Source organism: Uranotaenia lowii, chromosome 3, assembly GCF_029784155.1.
Source record: "Uranotaenia lowii strain MFRU-FL chromosome 3, ASM2978415v1, whole genome shotgun sequence".
NCBI classification, from domain to species: Eukaryota; Metazoa; Arthropoda; class Insecta; order Diptera; family Culicidae; genus Uranotaenia; species Uranotaenia lowii.
Window position 1 is genome coordinate 133,380,292 of NC_073693.1, and position 20,431 is coordinate 133,400,722.

General features: G+C 37.4%; 1 protein-coding gene across 2 annotated transcripts in view; it reads left to right on the forward strand.

The window, feature by feature from the left end:
• Positions 1–20,431, forward strand: part of LOC129751318 (uncharacterized) — a 377,841-nt gene that overhangs the window by 183,221 nt on the left and 174,189 nt on the right. For both annotated transcript variants that reach the window (XM_055746750.1, XM_055746751.1), the window contains exon 3: positions 13,071–13,178. In XM_055746750.1, coding sequence (XP_055602725.1) covers positions 13,071–13,178 — 108 coding nt within the window. The remainder of the gene's footprint in view (positions 1–13,070; positions 13,179–20,431) is intronic.

A 20,431-nucleotide genomic window follows, 5' to 3' on the forward strand; every position in this document is an offset into this window, starting at 1 on the left:
TTACTAACAGCAGGATTTATATCCTCTTCATTGTTGATTTGAATTTTTTCGCATTCATTTCTGTTTATTTCGGTTTTCCACTTCGTTATACCAGGCTTTCGCCTTTTCCCGATAAATTCGAAAGCATTTCCAATGAGTGGGTGTACTATCGTTTGGTTCATTTGAATTTCATGAATTGTATTGTTTTGATGTGTTTTAAACCGGGAAGTTCCAAAACAAACAACAATCGGCATTCTTTGAATGGCCTACCGATGAATATTAATTTTATGGAAATCTTGCAGATAAATCGGAAAGGATGTGAAAAATAAAATTTGACAAATTTGCGCTAGATGCTAATGAAATCGTTTCTCCTGTTAATTCATGTGAATGATTTGAGCTTTTTATCAAACTTGTCAAAAATTGAGGCACCTAAATATGTGCAAACTCGAATTACTTTTGCAGGTTTCATTCGATTTGCATGAATTTTTTTCTTAGTGTTCGTTTTCGCGCGGAGAAAAATACAACGGAGAGATAATTTTTAAAATGTTTTTTATGAAATTAGATAATTTCTTTTTAGTTTTTATTCGTATCAAATAAAAGTTATGGCATCCTATTTCCATTTTTTTTTCATTCAAATCACCCAGAGAAGAAAGGCGTCAAAAGAAATAAAGGCCTGCTGATGTTTATTCATTTCTATGCAGGAAGTTTTGGCGTCCATTTTCATAGCCAATGTACTCTTCACGTGGTACATGTGAAATTGATACTTTGAAGTGATCTTCTCTATATGGTGGAAAATAGCAACTAGACGGAATGAAGCATATTGTCGACGACTCTAAAGTTTTTTAAGCCATTTCAATGAATGTCATATTATTAACTCATGGAAAATAGTATTATGTAATATACCTAACAGTAAAATTTTTGTATACTCAAAACAACTTGATAAGACGAAAATGAAATATTCCATTACCAAATCTATTCTAATGAATTTTGGTAACATCATACTAGAATGTCATCCTTAAATTTTTATCGTTGATTTTTAGAAAATATTTAGAGTTTATCCAGTCAGTTTGAGAATTGAATGCTTACAATATTGTATTTTCAAGTGAATTGAACTGTCATAAGAACGGGTTTGAAGATTATTAAACATTAGCAAAAAACTACTGCCCATAGTCAGTGACTAAACGGAACTTTTCTAAAGGTAAATTATGAGCACTTTAACTAATAATGGAATGGTGGTGGGAGAATCCAGATGCAGAAGTCAGAACATTAATTTAGTTTTCTTTATCCTTCAGGTATTCCTGTTTGTCCAATCTCTTTTTTTTCCATTCTATCGAACGTCCATGCTTAAAGAAGACTTCAATGTATTTAAATGCTGGGGTGAAGACAAATCGAAAAATTTTAAACCACTTTCGACGATTTATTAAAAATATGGTCCATTTTCTCCTGAATTCAATCTTCATAATATTTAAATAATAATAATTATTCTAAATACCAAATTTTATACACTGATGGATCTAAATTAGGATGCGAAATTGGAGCTGGAGTGTATAGCAATTTGTTCTCCAAAAGCTACAGACTACCTGATTGCTGCAGTATTTTTTCGGCCGAAGCTTATGCGCTTAAGATTGCAGTAACAAAAGCAAGTTTGAATAACGATGTGTTAATATTAACCTCATGCCTCGATGCTCTAAATCAGGGGTGAGAAACCTTTTGAACCAACGGGACAATTTAAATTTGAAATCTTGCCGGCGGCCCGCACTTAATTTTTTTTTTGTGATAATTATCAGAGCTTCTCGACATTACATTCAAAAACACATTCATAACTACAAATTTTGGCGAAAAAAAAGATGAAACGATTTCACATGCTCAAAAACAGTATTGAATTACGTCTTTTTAAATACCCGATATTGAAAAGGTATCTCGCTAAATCTTTGTCATTTTTTAAAATCTCTCAATTTCTTGTTTAAACCGATGATACTTTTCGTCATCACTTCCATTTAAAAAAATTCCGGATCTTACCACAGTGATAACTATGAGTGTGATAAAAATATTTTTAAAGAAATCATTGTCTTCTTAGCGTTGTACTTTTGATCGCTATTTGACTTTCTGTTATTTTTTTCCACAATAAAAACTTGTTGTGATGTTTTTTCTACAAACGTTAAAAAACCCGTTTTTTAAATTGAAGTTCAGTATTAGATCATTGCATTCAGATGTTGAGCAAGGTTGAAAAATGTTCAATTTCACAAATTTTTAGGCAACTATTTTAAAAACTACATTTTTGATTTTAGATGTTTTATCCAAATTTCATCATTTTAATCTTATTTAGATATCATTGCGGTAGGATTTCTAGAGCAATATTTTGACACTGGTAATGTGGATTGCGAATTATAAGTGAAATAACTCAATTTATCGATGTTTGTGATAAGTTTTTGATAAAATTTCTGAAAAAAAAAGCATCACAGAAAATCATCAAGGATATTTTTGGTGGAATCAGAGAACTTCAGATATCTATTGTTTTTTTTTCAAGAACTAATAATTTTTGTGGGTAACTTTGAAGCCGGCTGATTCATGATGATAAACAACCTAAAGTCGTTCACCCAGACTTTATTATTTAATTTTCGTAATTTCCGTCAATATTCAGAAATAAAAAATAAATTTCAAGTTTTTGGTTTAATTTTTTTTTGCCAGTATTTGAATGCTAACAGAACAAACCTTTTTGCCGAATTGGATAGAATAATTTTAAGAAAATTATCTGCTGAGCATATTTTCCATCATTCAACATTATTTAAGCTTGAAATGTAAATAATTACTTCACCAAACGGGCTTCGAAACTCCTTTGATCATGTGTAGGAGGAGGGTAGGAGTTAAATAATAAGGAAAAAGTATGCTGAATAAAAAAAAACACCCCAATATTACGTTATGCCAATAAACAATACTGAATTTAAGCTTAAAACAGAACATAATAAAGGCTTAAAATTCAGAAAAGAGTTAACAATCTGAAGTTTTCCAGGTTAGTTAATCCATTGTAGAAAAAAGTTGAGGCATAAAAATTTGAAAAAAGCTTCGCGGGCCGCGGGTTGCTCACCTCTGCTCTAAATAAAGGACGCACTGACCACCCATGGCTCCAAGAAATTGAAACGAAGACTACAATTCACAACCGTATAACCTTCGCGTGGATACAGGGGCATTCGGGAATTAAAGGTAATGAACATGCTGATAGGCTTGCAAATGTAGGCCGTGGGGATGTACCTATCGACATTACTGTACCATCCTCTGACGCTAAACATTTTATAAATATGAGTATCCAGGAAACTTGGCAAAAGCAGTGGGATCGCTCCAGAAGATTTCTGCGACAAATTAAACCTACTGTACTAAAATTCAAAGATAGGAAATGTGCAAGTGAACAACGAATTCTCTCCCGCGTGCGCATTGGCCATACACGGCTGACCCACTCGTACTTATTCGAGAAAACAGACCTGTGTGTGATTGCTGTGGCGTATATTTGACTGTGCAACACATCCTTATTGAATGCAGAATACATGAAAAAGTAAGACGTGAATGCGGAATTGATAGATCCCTGGAAGTTGCCCTTTCCAACAATGAACAGGAAGAAAAAAAGTTGCTTTGTTTCATTTCCAAATCAGGACTGACGAAAAAATTGTAAAATAGGTTAATTAGTTAATAAAGTTACAAGACACGAACGCCACTAACGTGGTAAAGTGTCTATAATTAGCGGAAAAAAATATATTTAAATACTTGACTGGATGAAAGTTTTCAAACAGGAATGAAGAAACGATACCGTGAAATAATAATGAAACTGAAACTTGATATATAAAGTCATCTTTTAGACCCTGATAGATTTAGTTATCCTTTAGAACTGTTTAGAAGTTAGCATACTGAAGATCCGCAAGAAAATGAGTTCGTTCTCCAAATTTGTATCTTCCACTGCCAGTTTTAGAAGATTAAACTTATTTTTTTCCATTCCCTGAGCGGTGAATTGAATAAACTAAAAATATCGGAACTTGAAAAACAAACTATAATTTTGGATTTATTACAGATACAAAAGTTTCCCACAACATTTCCTTTCATCCACTTATGGACAGTGCAGTGAACAATGCATTAAATAATAAAAACAAAGGCTCAACAAAGTTTTCCGGGTCACTTGTACAATATATTTATTCATGATTTGATTTGGGTCGTTGTAAATTGCTCTTTTTCAAGTTGATTTCATTCAAATGAAATTAATCGTTCAGATCTTTGATCTTGGGCAAGTCCAAAGTAGTTCGATGTTTTCTACACCCACAATTCACAATTCACAATTCCCCTTAACTCCAATCATGAGTTCTCAATACTTCACCGTCATTGGCATAAGATATGAACACCAGCGGCGATTATTCGTTTTGTGCAGGCATCACTACGTAACCGCATGGTTATTTGGTAATTGGCGAAAAGCCTAGAACAATTAATCCTCGTTCTTCATCTGGCTTAATTAGTCACTGGTTAAGCTGGCGGAAGTTTGTATCTCATCGACGGTAATTTTATTTTTCTGGGATGGTCAACATTTCAACCTGGTGTTGACTTGTTGGGAGTAGCATGCTAGACAGCTCAAAAACATTTGCTGTGATCGCGTAAAAGGGTTATGTGTCATGGGAATAATTTTCCTCAGGCTCAGTTAAAGTGTGTCTACTCCCACAAATCCGACTCTATTCCAATGATGAACTGCCTTGAAGATGGATAATCTGCATAAGATTGTATGCCGAACTGGCACTAACAAGCTTTTACATCGCTGGCATTGTCCTTGCAGTGCAATGGCATTGTATAAGTCTGAAAGAAACCAAGCAGAACATATCTTATGTCTTATCACAAGACAAGAATGATGGAACCAAATCGGTATCATAGTTTTGATACTACCTTGTTCCGGATGATACTGACCATGATGGTGTGCCTTGAAAATCTTTTGCATATATATAGGACCCATTCCAAGCACCCCTCAACTGGAGAACCGATTTTTATTTTTCATTATCCAAAAAAAAATTAGATAGCGTTAGAAAGGTTATTTCTTAAGTGTCATTTTCCATTAAAAGATTTTCAGCTACCTTTTTTTCAGAATTGAGTATGTTAACGTTGAAATTTAAAAATTTTAGTATGAAATTTAATTGATTTTTGCAAATATTCTTTATTTATAACATAACTTTGTCAAAAATCTGGCTATGTTAAAAAAAATTACTGCAAAATGATGGTAGAAAAGCCATCTTTTAAACATGATATAAGTTAAATAACAGTTACTGCAAGTTTAAGCTCTAGAATCGTTGATAAAGGTATCTATTTTTAAGCGTTGTGACGTCACGAAAATTCTACTGTTTTTAAATTGATGATTTACTGAAATTTCACATATTATCGAAAATTGGAGGTCTCTTCAAACTTTTTGAGTGGAATTTAATGCAGTTTTTAGATTGAAAATCGGTTTAGCAGGTTGTGAGTTGCGCCCGGGTAAAGAATGCGTTGTGACGTCACGAAAATTTATTTACTTTTATTCGAAAACGTTCAAGACTTCAATACAAGTTCAACACAACAATGTGCTTCAATAAACGAATTCTATTATCAAGTTTTAAAGAAACTAAAATTTTTTGTTTTGCATTAACATTTCTAATAAAACATATAAAACCGCGCTTAAAAACGCTTGATTCAAGAATAAACAAACTATCAAACAAATGAAATCCTCATCGATTTTGTAAAAGAATATTTGTGAATCATAAAGCAGGTAGTTATCAATGATTTGAATAGAAATCTTGCAAAAGATCAAGTTCTTCATATATTTATGTTAGAATGAAAAACACCGCTCGTAGCTTCTATTTCTTTCTGGCACTATGCTCAAACAAAATAAGTTCCATGAAATAAATGTAATGAGATTCAAAAAATCTTTGAACATGGTAAACTTAATAGATTAACTTTTTAATTAAAAAAATCATAAGATTTTCATAGAAAATTAATTAATAAAATTAATTAAATTTTTTTTGCCCTTATTGAAATTTCCACCTCAAAGAATGTCAGTAGAAAATCCAAATCGAACCCCGTGTTCACATAAAATCTCAAAAAAGAGACTTTGAACTGAATTACAAAATTAAATAAATTCAAATATGTACTAGCACAAGGTCTCATGCAAAATTTGGGTCAGATTATTCTAAGGGAAGGGGTTGCGCAACGCACCTGAAATTTGTATGGAATTATGTAGATTTGGTTCGGCACGATAAAAAACCGTTTTTCGTCAATAATTTAGGTCTTTATCAACCAATTTTTCTTTTAATTTGAGTATTGTAAAGCTTTGATTATGACAATATTTCATCTGAGGAACGCGTTTCGATCAGAGTTAGTTATCATAAAACAGCTATAACGTTCAAAATTAGCGTCGATTAACGATCATTCAGGTATTTTTTGTATTTGACCCATCAGAAGCTAATTATTGAAACTCAAAAACCTTTTTAACTAAACCATTGTCGAAATGGGATCTTGAGATAAACTATTTGTCATAATGAAAGCTTTGTGAATGACTATAATTAAAACAAATCAGCCGATAGGGACTTCAGAAATTGGTGCATAACTTGGTTTTAATGTCCTTCCAAACCCAATTTCTCATAATTCCATACAAATTTTAGGCTCATTGTGCCCTCTATTTCCGTGGGCCAATCTCCAAATTTGGCATTGTACTTTGTGTTAGGCCTAGGATCTATTTAAGCTTGCAACTTATGAGATTTTCATTTTATGGCTGATTTAGGCACTCTAGTGTCGATTTGAAAAGATCGAAGGCTTTGGAATTATCATTTATTTTCCTTTCTTTTGCAATTAAAGTTTGAAAAGTTTCAGAAACACATTTCTCTGTTTTTACGAATAAATATTTCCTTGTTTTAGTTTTGTCCTAAATGATATTCACATGATCGCACAAAAAAACTTCGAATAAAATTGATGTGAGCAGTGTTGCAAACCTTATCTGCTTATATGGGCCTTTGAGATTTAATTCCTTTTAATTTTTGGGAATAAATGGATCGATTTCATCACCAAATCATATTATTTATTAAGTTTTTGAGCATTTTAAGTAAATTAAGCATTCATTTTAAGATTATACTTTGATTTATTTCATGTAGCTAACCATAAAATTTCGTGACGTCACAACGCTTTGCAAAACCCTGCTTTAAAAAAATGGTGCGTTGTGACGTCACGAAACTGAATCGCTCTAAAATAAATTGAAATCAAAATTAGAAAAAATCAAAAACAGCGATTTTTTGGTTGTAATGAATCGATACTTTCCTGAAATTTTCATAAAATTCGATCAAATAGAAGAGCAGAAAATTGCGGCGTTGTAAAAAAAACTGAAAAGTGGGAAAAGAGGCGCGTTGTGACGTCACGATTCCTTTTGCTTATATTTTGTAAACTATTTATTCTATACAAATACTTTTGGTTTCAAATTGTAGAGAATTAAATTTTGATCTTATAATGTACGATTTTTAACAATGTGCGATATGACCTGTAAAACTTACATACAATATACCAAAAAATTGTTTTGCAAACGTTGTGACGTCATGCTGGAATGAGTCATAGACATGTGGCACAGCAACTCGATTGACTAACACAAGACACACTCGCACTGCGTCTTTGCGAGCGTAGAATTAACTGTTGAAACTCACCGTTTGGGTCCTCCGGAAAAGGGTTTTTTCCAAGGGATTTTAATAGAGAGAGATTACTTTGCATTTTAAATGGTAATGTTCAAAATTTCACAACTGCTTCACAAATAGCAGAAATTTTCAACAATTCGCACATTTTCTCTCTCTCTCTCTCTCTCTCTCTATCTTTGAGCACTGGTTTCTCTCATTTTAACTCAACCTTATTAATTTTCCTCACAAATTACCATATTTTCAATCATTGGCTGCTGATAGTAAACACAGAACAAATATTTACATGAACACACTGTGGACCGATATAACTCAAACTTTGGTTTGCAGGAAAAATGGGTTGTTGCTTCGGAATACTCATTGAGAAATGAAAACTTTCTCGATTAGGGAATGCAAATGTGAAACAGTGACAAATAGCTATCGCCAATGTTATGGGCAAGGTTGCCGAAATCACAGAAAAGTCTGTATTATCACAGAATTTTGAGCAACATTTCGTCACAGAATTTTTTGAATATTCATAGAATTCACATATTTTTTAAATAATGTACAGATTTCCAAAATTTGAAATTTTTATGTCACTTTTGACTTTTTATTTTTAACTATAATTCAAGAAAATGTGAATACAATGTAAAATGATTTTTTTCAATCAAAACTGCAAGTATTTTCCAATTTGTTGATGTTTCACATAATTTCTACAATTAATTTCGTTGAACTAGTGTCACAGAAAACCGTCACAGAATTTTAGGTTCAAATCACAGAATTCGCGATTTTTTTTGTCAAAAACACAGATTTTTTTTCGGTAACTTGGTTATGGGTAGTTATAAAACATGACAAAAAAAAGTGAATAAAGATTAACTTTATTTCACCACTGAAACCTGACTGAAACTGAAACCTGACTGAAACTGAAACCTGATTGTAACTGAAATCTGACTGAAACTGAAACTGACATGAGCTTTGGGCGAAGTTTTGCTACAATCACTTTGGACAAAGTTTTTCCACAAGTCTTTACCTCGCTTGGAGCTGATTGAAGTTAATTGGTGAACTTCTGTATACATCATATCAGTCATTTTACTCTCTATCTGAATTAAAGAAAATATGAAATCATCCACCAATTCCTCGCTTGTGATGATATAGCCAAGGTAGCTTATCTTCGACTTTAAAAAATCCACATAGTAAATATCCAATGCGTTAAGCGCTCTAAAACTTTGAACGGCTTTAATCGAATAGAGCACGATGTAAAAGTAAGAAGTTTCCGAAATTCTTTCTTCGAAGTAACCGTTCAACAACTAAGGAGTGTATTCGAAAAAAATGCAACACTTTGCTTTGTGAATAACTTTCAAATAAATGGATGGGAATTTTTAATATTTTCAGTGAAGCTATTTATAATGTAGGTAATGTTAACATGTGGACGATCCATCATGTGGTTTTTTGAGATAAAGGGTCTCCACGACGAAATTGCCACACACAAAATTGATTCGCAAAATTAGAGTTTTCATCCGACTGGCATCCAATTTTCAGGGATTGAAAAATAACTATTAAACATCATTTTACCATTTTACTCATATTTTATTGACAGTCCATACACAAATGCCCGCACCTCGGCCATAAGATTCTGCACAACCTGTGAATCAACCGTTTTTTGCATGTAAACCCATACTTCAGTTCCTCGACTGTCTTCAATACCTTAGGTCATTTAAGAAGGTCCTGCTTGGTGTAGTGACATGAGGCCAAATCAGACCAGAAGATTGTTGTGCGGGCCTTCAGGAGAGGAAGTAGCCGCTTCTGGAGGAACTCTTCCATGTACACCTGTCCGCTCATCGTGTCCTGGGTCACGAAAGGTGCACTTCGCTTCCCGCACGTGCAGATGGCATAAATTCGCAAATTTGGACATCTTCTGAGTGCGGACATGCTCCGGAATGCTGAACTTATCCTTGGTCGTGAAAAACAGGTTGCCGGGGATCTGTTTGGAGTCGACCTTCACATATGTTTCGTCGTCCATAATGCAGCATTCAACTTTCGTCTGCATGTTGAGGTACAACTTCCTGGCTCTGGTTTTGGCGGACTTGTTCTACTTCTCGTCGCGATTAGGGGCCTTTTGTATCTGAACGTTCGAAGCCCAGTTTTAGTTTTAGCCTTCTGGACAAAACTTCCGCTTAGGTGCAGCTTCTTAGTAACATGCCGAACGGAAGCGTTCGGATGTCAGTTGAAGGCCCCAACTACGCGGTTGTGATTTTTGGTGTTGTACGAAATACTTCTCCCTTCACTTCTGGACTTCAGATCGACGGTCAATCGTTCCTTGAACCGCTTAATCACTCGCGACAGCGCGGAATTCGCGATTCCCAACGTTTTCGCGATGGAACGATGCGAGAGATCCTTGTTCTCGCGATGAATGCGCAAGATTTTATCATGCACGAGCTGTTCTTTCGACTCCATTTCCGCGAGTTTTGATCACAGGACGTTAAAACTTGCAGGTGTAAACAATGCAGTATGAACTAAATCCACCCAAGTTTTCATTAAATTCTACCTAACGGTTTAAAAGTTAGAGCAATTACATAGTGTGACAATTTTATCGTGGACACCATTTTAAAATAATAATAATAATAATAACTCACCCAGGCTTTTGGATACACATATTGAAAAACGATAGGGGAAAGGTTTCCTAAATGGGCCTATCGGGTTAAATGACCCTACGGCTGTTTGATGAAATGGCTGACTTGACAGCTTATCTGACCAATGCATTTTGAGGGTGATACGCTTAGAACATAAGGCAAGAAAGAATTTTATGATTTTACAAACTCAAAAAAATTAAAAAAATCATACAAGGTTTGGATACATTTTGATGTAATATTTCGACTTTTAAAAATTATACGTAAAGAAGCTTAAAACAAAAACTAGGATGGTTTTTATTTCTTACTTAAATGAACTTAAGAATTTAAACATATTTCAGCTTTTGTGGAGGTTTAATAATGATTATATAGTGGAATAATAGAGTGTTTTTGTATGCCCCCATCATGTTTGTAAAATGCCTCCATCCTAAAATAACAGGTCAAATAGAATAAATAAATGATTTTTATCATTGAACCTTCAAATCTTAGCTCTGAATAACATCTTAAGAGAGAATTGAAGATATAAAAACAGATTTGATAAAGTTTTTCTCATGGATGAACTGCCTCCATAGTATGGAAACCCTAACTTTTGTTTTATTCCATTAAATTATAATATACATGATTTTTCATCAAACTTCAACTTTGTCGTACGGAAATTATTACTTTCTAGCAGTTTCAATAAAATTATACGGAAATATTGCCCAAAAAACATAAATTTTGTTCAAAACATAAATAGGCGCATTTAGCCCGCACGGTTTGAGGTTCGGCATTTTAGACAACACTTAGAATAATATCGTTTTCTTGGAAACAGAAGAGAATTTTAACATAAAAATTACTCCATTGTATAGAAAACAGATGCCTGCACACGTGAATATAGTTTTTGTACACATATTCGAAGTGATATTTGATAAAATCAGTGTTCTGATTAATGGGCGCATATAGCCCGCTCCTCCCCTACATAACTCGATGGGTCAACTTTCGTTCTCAACTAGTCTCTCCAGGCGAGTTCTGAATCGGGAGCATACCTTCGTAATATAAACTTATGACATTGAAGCTCACGCCTCAGAGATGAAAGCGTCCAGAGAATCGACACGTGGGTGAGAGGCTCCACTGGCCCTCGCTTAAATATACGCCCATATCAAATAGTCGAAGAGTTCCAAATCTGGACTGTTCGGGGGCCAGAGATCTTAGGGTTAAAATTTCATATTCTCCGCCAGACAAGTTTGGGTCCGTTTCGAGGTATGGCATGGGCTCTATCTTGTTGGATAACAACATTCTCGGATTAACTGCAGTTTGCCTGAATCTACGGAACCAGCTGATTGTTGAAAATACTTACATAACATACAGTAATCCCTTTTACCCCAGATTTTACGAAAACTGCAGGCATCTTCAGTCCATTCGAAGCAACCGTTTAAAATACTACGACTCCGAAGGGAAACTAGAATTCCACATTCTCTGGAAATTTTTTTCACCAGATCGATCGAAAAAAGTTTTTCGTTTGAGAACATGACGATCAGCTGCTTCTTTCTCAACTTAGACAGCAATTTCTTCGAGCGTCCTGTTATCTAATGGCGTCTTGCTCTTGCATTTGATGATGTTTTTAAGCCATCTTTGACTAATCGTTTTCTGAAAGTATTTGAGATAATCTCGGTAAAAAGTCGCTAGATGGCATACTATTATCACACCAGCTCTAAATTTTACTTCGGAATTCCGAACTTTTAACTTCCGACATAGGAAAATTCGGTACTAGACTGTCGAAAATCTGTATTCAATTGTCAGTTCACCAGCGATGTTTCTAAAAACTTAATTTAATTGAAAAATACACTTCAGTCGCCGAAATTTGCTTGAGAGATGTTTTGGCGAGAAGCAGATTGGTCCCTATCTCCTTTGTGTAAATCTTGCCGTTACCTACACTGAACTACCGCTTAGTTAACATCAATCGTCAAAACCAACCCAAAAAAAGAGTCCTATACATTTCACATTTTTTTTAAATTGGTTAAACTGTACAACACCCTTCAGACCCGAGTTGTACAATCTCGTTGTGATATCTCAGGAACGGTTAAAGCTAGATGCATGAAATTTTCTGACTTTTTTCTGGAATGAGAAGCACTTCGATTTCTTATTTTTAAATTTTTGGTTAGGGATACCCAAGTCACAAAGCAAGAAAAAAAGAACGTTTAGCCGATTGGGGTCATTTAAAGACCTGGAATACTTTTCTGGATATAAAATCAAACTATTGCACCGATTTTCATAAACTATACCATTTTGAAATCATTAAGGCTATCAGATGCTTCTTAGAAATTGTGGTTGGTTTGTGGTTTATTTACTAACCTCTAAGTCAAAGTGTCCTTAAAATTCAGTCTTTGCAAGGATGAAATTGTTGAAGTTATTAGGTTATATTGTTTAACACTTTGTTTCTTTCTAATAAAGCTTAACAATCTTCTACAAACTTCAGGCTCGTTTCAAAACTTCTTCTTGTGGCTCGTTTAATTTTCAGACAGCTCTCAGTTATTTTCTATTGTCGTTAAATATGAATTATCTGGTAATCTTAGTGATTTGGTTGAATATATAATGCAAAGTTTTCGTATTTTTATCGGATTCCAGATAAGTTTTTTAATTCTCAAAAACCTAAACTGACCTAAATTAAAATATAGGCCAAACTTTGATTGATATCTAACAACTCACATCAATTCAACTTAAACACATTCGTAGATATTTTCAATCAACTAGGAAGTAATGAATTCTAAAATTTTTAATAAATTCTCTTTAAAGCTTATATTTAACTCAACAATATTTTATAATGATATTTTCTCTCTTGCAGGAATTTCGATGCACAAAGGATATGCCTTTGTACAGTTCACAAATCCATTCGATGCACGGAATGCATGTCACGGCGAAGATGGCAGAACGGTGCTAAGTCAAACCTTGGGTAAGCACAAATTAGAAATGAACAAATGTTTCCAAACACACTTGAACTCTCCTACATTTATGGAACGACCATGCCCATCGATCAACTGTCCGTTATGCCGAGACAGCTCTCGTATGGTTTTGATTTCCTGTTTTTAACGTATGCGCATTTTATTCTCATCAAACTACTGTTACAGTATGGGTGGATGCCAGGCAAGGCTATTAAAACACCGTAAATTATTTTCGTCCCCATCAGAAACCGTGACACGGAAATCGTGACACGTGTTTGATAGTGCGTGAGTGAATTCTACACCACCACCCAACATTCCAGAACCCCGATGTGCAGCACAATCAGCAATGGGAGCTCCTTTGAAGTCAGGGTTTCAAAATGCTTTAGATCATGGGTGGAAAAGATTTTTATCAAAATTTCCATATTTTGAAGTTAGCGGACAGCACATATAAAGTCAGGGGTCTTTAGTAGACAAAAGGCATATGGCCCCCGGGCATAAGTTTTTAAATCCTAAAGATTTCTGAATATATGCAAACATTTTTCCCTTCAATGTACCTAAAAAGTCCACAAGTCCATGATGTGAAATTTTCATGAAGAAATTCTATAACTGCGCTCTGCTAGCTTCTAAAAAGGAAAATCTCATAGCCATCCATGCTTTAAACTAATATGAAATTTAAAAAATTTGAAAAAATGATGTCAACATTTTTTTTAAATGAGGTTCAAAAATGTGTTTTTATTGGCTCAAGAAATTACACGACAATTTGGAAAAAAAAATTAAATATTGGTACAATTTGTTTAATGAAAGAAGATGTGCACATCGCACAGCAATTACAATCCCTGACCATTCTAGGACTCCAATTGCCAACCGAAACACAAGTTCAAAAGTCGAAAAAAATGGCAAATTTTGAAAGATACATCATGATGTCACGAAACAAACTGGCGCGTCACGGTTAGTTCTAATACGTCCGCACGCACACGTGGTCCCTCGAAAAGTTCCAGCTCATCAATCATCCGGTTCACGCGAGTCGGGACGCAACCGACAACTAGATGCAAGCCATAAGCGGGAATGAAAGAGTAAATATGTAGGTACCATCGTCAATGAGATAGGAAAAAAAAGCTCGAAAAACTTTCGCTGTCATGTCATTCATAAATTATTTTCCATTCCATTGGAATTGGGATCGGATCCGGATCGGGTTGTTGTTATTGTCGTTGTTCCGTTTCGTCGCTGCCGAGCAAGCGAGCGAGCGAAAGCAACTGGTCTGGTACATTATCCTACAGTCTGGTGCCCCGAAAAAGGAAGTGATCTATCGGTTTCCGGTAAAGGTTTTTCGGGAAGTGCCATTTGTATGCATGAGTGCACTTTTGCTTTGTTTTTGGTCGAGAAAATTTGTGAGGGCTGGAGCGGTTTTATAGAACTAGTTGGTAATTCAGTAGTATTTTGAATTCGTTTACTTAAAACTTAAAACTTTGATGAAAAACAAAAATTACGGTTGCATAAAACTTCATTATTTCAATAACGAGCTTCACTGAAAGTGTAAATATCAGTTCAAAAAAGGAAATTTAAAGATAAAAGTTTGCTATTTGTAGAACATCTCAACAGATGCAGCTTTTATCATCGCGGGCATGATTCCCATCGACATCACTCTAGTTAAGGATAAACAGAGTTACGTAGCTAGAGCAATTAGAGGAGCGCGTAAAGCTCCACGAGCAGCATCAATTCTCAAGTGGCAGGAGCAATGGGACGCATCAAGCAACGCAAGATGGTCGCATAGGCTAATCCCGCGGATTTCAGACTGGGTAAATTGGAAGTATGGGGAGGTCATCTTTTACCTGACGCAGTTCCTTTCGAATCATGGTTGATTTAAGAAAAACCTTCATCGATTAAAGCTAATCAGCTCGCCATATTGCCTGGAATGCGAAGATAAGAAGGAATTGGCAGAACGTGCAACATTTTTCTGTCCCAGGTTTATGTCGACTTTTAATCGTGTACGATGAGAATGTTGTGAATGAAATGTGTCGCGACGAGCTTTCATGGCGAACTATAAACGAAGAGATCAGGAGAGAAGATGAACGCAGAGATAGTCAACCTAACTTTAAAAGCTAAAGGAAGGTCTTGGGCCTCGATGGCATCACCAATCAAAAGCTTAGAGCGCGGTATAACCCTCATCTGAATCCATACGTGTGCTTATTTGTTTATTTGTATAAAAAATCATCAGATCACATGTTGATCCAAATGATAACTTGATCCTAAATAACTTTCTAAAATTAAATCCACTCGACACAGTTCTGGACACGTCTTATATTTTGCTTCGGAACACATTTCTTGAAACGTCAAAGTCGAAAGGCTCAGAAAAACGATTAAAAGTTTTTAAGATTCCGGCAAAAGCGCTGTTGGCCCCAAAGTTGTTCAGACGAATGGGAACGTAAAGCTGCAAATGCTGGTTTTTTAATCCTCGGGGTCGTACACTAAGAGGGACAGCCTCCAGCAGCGTGGGAGAGTCTTTTTTTGATGTCAGCAGGTCAGCCACAACGAGAGCTCCGTAGCGTTTCTATGAACTTGAAGCGTATCCAAGTCTATGAGGCGGCAACGATTTTCGTGGCTTGGCAGACGAAACGGATCGTGCCAATTCAAGTGACGTAGGGCATACCGCAAGAAGCGCCGCTGTTTAGCCTCGATTCGTTCAGCTCCGTTCTTATAGAAGGGGCACCAGACAGCTGATGCGTACTCGAGGATGGAACGAACTATGCCGCAATAAAGACTTTTAAGGCAGTATTTACATGTATTTAAAGTCTTTGGCCATGCGAAACAGGAATCCAAGGTTTCTAAAAGCTTTGTCAACATCATAGTTCGTGTGAGTCTTGTACTCCAACCGTTGATCTAGGATAACTAGATCGTTGATATGCTCCACTCGGGTGATGGTTTCAGGTTGAACTGGTTGGTACTCAGCATGAAGAGTGTGCCGCTTACGGGAAAATGATAAAACCGAGCATTTTCTGCGATTCAACGGCAGGCAGTTTATGTCGCACCAGTGAGCAAATACGGAAAATTGTTGCTGTAAAAAATCGATGTCGTCTTGGTTGTTTATGGCGTGAAGAAGTTTTAGGTCATCACCATAAGCGAATTTTGTGCTGTCAAGAAAGGAGAGTGTGTCATTGAAGTAGATTACGAAAATTATCGGTTCTTCCTTTGGGCACACCTGAGGGGGCAGGGAATGGCCTGGAAAAGGATTCACGAGTTCGAACGGATAATTTCCGTTCCGTTAAATAACTCCGGGGGCTGGGGCTTAAAAGGTCTCACGAACTCAGCTACGATCTTTCCTGCAGCAAAAGGAAGCAAAGAAACCATCCGGGATGATCGTGACGGGATTTCAGTTTGGTAGTTTCTCAATCGGCCATGCCTTGGTGTTTAGAAATCCTACGGGAGTGGATACTGTGACAGGCACGAGTTACTTGGAAAGCGTTACCTAATCGGCACACTTCTCAAGGTCTTCTGTACCAGGAGAAGGAGGAAAAAAGGGAAAGAGGAAAAGGATAAACCAGCCACTGCGTCGGACCATGCTGCAGGAAAAGATGTGCAACGATCTCTTTCATTTTTTTCGAACACTATTCGGTCGGCGACCTTGGGCCAGCGAATCTCGACAGTGCAACTCTTAGGCTTGGCCCTATAGGTTGCTTGTTTAAATAGCTTGCTTGAGTACCATCCTGACTGCTCGGTAAACGGCACTTCTCATTTCTCTATCGGCTTCGTTTCTCACCCGTTGAGCTCGTCGTCTGACTTTAAGGCAGCTAGTACGAAGCTCAGCTATTTCAGAGGTCCACTAGTAAGTGTACGTCTCGGTGGTCGAGTGTTTAGCGTGGTAAGACGGTAATCGCTTGTCCCCTGATGGCATGGGTTCGATTCCCATCTCGGTACAGGGTGTTAAATGTTAATCTTAAGTTGGCCACGTCATTTATTCAGTCTGTAAAGCCTAAATCGGCTAAGACGGTGTATGTCTTTAAAAGACATACTGGTCGTCGCACACCACTACCATAATTTTCGTCAGCTGTTCAGCATTATGAACCGGCGTTGCTGACTGCGTGTTTAAAGCTTCGGTGTCCCTTCTTTTTCGGAAACTTTGGTCTTCCATCTTCGCTCATGGACTGGCAGTTGTCTTACAGCCACCGAATTTCTGTCTCCTACGCTATAGCGTATCACCTGGTGATCGCTGTGCCTGTAATCGTCACACACTCTCCAGTTCATGTCAGTTTTTAATGATAGGCTCGCAAAGGTGATATCAACAGCTGAGGTTCTGTCTGGTATTCCATGCTTGATTTTGATACCTCCAGTCTCGCGAAAAACTATAGTAGACGGTGGCCCTTAGGGTTGTTGCACCTGCTACCGCAGTAAACCACCCAAGCATTAAAGTCTCCTCACAACAGGGGCCTACAGGTACTACAGGGTTTGCGAGTTCACCCAACATTATTGTGTTGAACTCTCCATCGTCCATCTTGGCGAAGCGTAGCAGCTGCAGATTAAAAATCCGTAATTTTTTCCATTTCAAGAATATTTAACTATCTTCTGAATGGGAAATCGTCCAGTGACGTAGCCACCCCTATCTGCTACCCAGTTACCTATGTCCAGCTGTACGAGCCACTAGTTTTTTGGTCGTTGTCATCAGCATTTCATTTGATATTTGGAATCTCTAGCGAAGTGTCCTTGTTCATCTTTGACAACATTGAGACCTGAAGGTTCCGTTGCAGCTTCGGGATTAGTGACCAAAGTACCAGCAATTAAAGAAGCGTTGCATTTGTTTCGGCATCATGGGCACGGTTCTAAAGTGCCCCACTGACCACTCAACTTTTACACTTCCTACCACCAGTAGCGTGTGGACCGAAGCATGTGAGAGATGAACCGTCGCAATCTTTATTCCACCATATGCCTTTTTCAGTTTTATAGCTACTGATTCGCTGCTCATGCTATGCTGGAAAGTGCTTTCTCGAGCTTCTCTGCAGTAGTAAACTCATCTAAGTCCTTTCATTCAATGGACGCGACCTGCGATAACACTCGGACAGTTGCTTTATCGCCTAGGGTTCCTTAGAGTCGGCGCTCTTTACCGCGTTCTTACTTCTTTCATGAAGACGTTTCCTTTCGCGATCTCTTTTCTATTACAAACCATTCACCAGCCTTAAGCACTGTTTTCTCCATCAGCACCCTCGTAGACCGTACCCTTCTATTTTTTTTTTTTTTTTTTTTTTTTGAAGGAATCGTTTACAACGGGGGAGCCTCGATATTTATCGTGGTTCTTCTTGGCTTGGACTCCTTCGATGATCCTTGAGAAGCAACCAATTTTGCTTCCTCCAATTCCTTCTCCGTAGCCTCGGCTTTCCGCACCAGCTCTGTTCGTTCCTTAATGGCTCTCTGCAGAAGCACCATCAATTTCGGCACCCAGGTCTTGATGTGTGTGTGCACGTTGTTGGTACTTCACACAAACTCCTACGGGAAAAGCCATATATGCAGAGAGCAAAGACCAAGTCAGCGAGAGAGGGGCATAAAGTGTCCTACGAAAGTGTGTGGTCTGCTCTCTGCAGGGCAATTAAGGCGAGCGAAAATGCACGTTCCAGGCAATTCTGCCAGGACGCCAACGACAACCCTGGGGCGACGATTATGGGATAACCATGAGCAAGACGCGTAGTGGGAGTGTGTGCAGGAAATGTGCTCGAAAAAACTGCGTGAAATTGTCAACGAGCTGCTCCCACAGCACAAGGAAGTCACGTGACTGAGGGTTCCATATGACTGAGATACGCGTGAGGAGGAGCTGATTTCGTTGGAGGAACTGCGGGACATTGCTAAGTCCCTCCTGTTGAACGAAGCTCCGGGTCCGGATGGCATCCTTGACGTAGCAGTGAACCCGCCGCGCTCATAGAACACCCTGAAATGTTCCGGTCATCACGGCCATCATCACCCTATATGTCTCCTGAATACTGCTGACAAGGTACTTGAGAAGGTGATCCAAAGCAAGATACAGCTCTACACCAAAGGCGTGAACGGCCTTTCCGATAAACAATTTGGTTTTCGGAAAGGCCGTAGCACGGTTGATGCCATTCAACAATTTGCAATTAGAATGAATTCTTTGCATTTGGAATGGTAATGATCAAAATTACGAAACTGCTTCACGAATTGCAACAATTTGCAACAATTAGCACATTTTCTCTCTCTCTCTCCCTCTCTCTAAGCACTGGTTTTCTCTCATTTTATATCAAACCTTCTTATTTTCCCACACAAATTGCAACAAATTGCCACAAATTACAACAAATAGCCACAAATTACAACAATTTCAATCATTGGCTGCAACATTTTGTGTGATCATTGACGTATCTTCTCCCTTTATCTTAGTCCCCAAAGCCACACACTCAAATCGAGGATAACGGGACAAATCATCCAACCGGATTAAAATCCCCGAAAAATTACATCAAAAAGAAGAGAGGAAATTTGTTTTGCGCAGTGGTCACCCTTGACGTGAAGAACGCCTTCAACAGCGTCAGTTGAGCAGCGATTGCTTCGTCACTCGATTACGGCATATATTTGTGAAATGTTGGAGTTTTAATTCCGTATCCACCAACTACAGTATATGGCCAACGACGGATTGGAAAAGAGAGTGTCTCGGTAGTGGTTTCACAAGAATCGATACTTAGCCCGGTATTGTTGAACATCGTTTGAAACGAACTGCTGAGACTGCGCCTCCCCGTGGTAACCAAGCGAGCCTCGAGTTATGAGTAAAGGCCGGACCTCGAGTCATCAGAGAAGAGGTCCTTAGTAATGATTCGTAATAAAGAGGCACGGACTTGCTCTCCCTGCAGGATTACAGCCTTCGTTGCAAGTCCTGATGGGAATTATGGCCAGAGGCCCCAGATGGAGTTAATGGCGTAGGGGTACATAGTATGATAGTATCTAGAGTCGAACAATTACACCCATGAATCCAGAGTTGCATACCGGGGAGACGCGGTGCTTGCCGTGCCTTGAAATGCAATCCCTTAAAAGGATTTACCGCCTGGGTGATAAACTAATAAAAAAAACTGCTTCAGAAGTGTAAGCTTATTTCGGGAGAACGCGCTTTTAAGTTTTTATGTTTGACCATTTTCTATATACTTATGCAGCAGTAAAAAGTTTAAATTTTATTCATAAAATCTGAAAAATTCACACAATCTTGTTAAAAACATTGGTAATTGCTTGGCGTTATTAATCCAAATCGATCATTTTGCTCTTGTAACCCTCTGGCTCTAAGGAT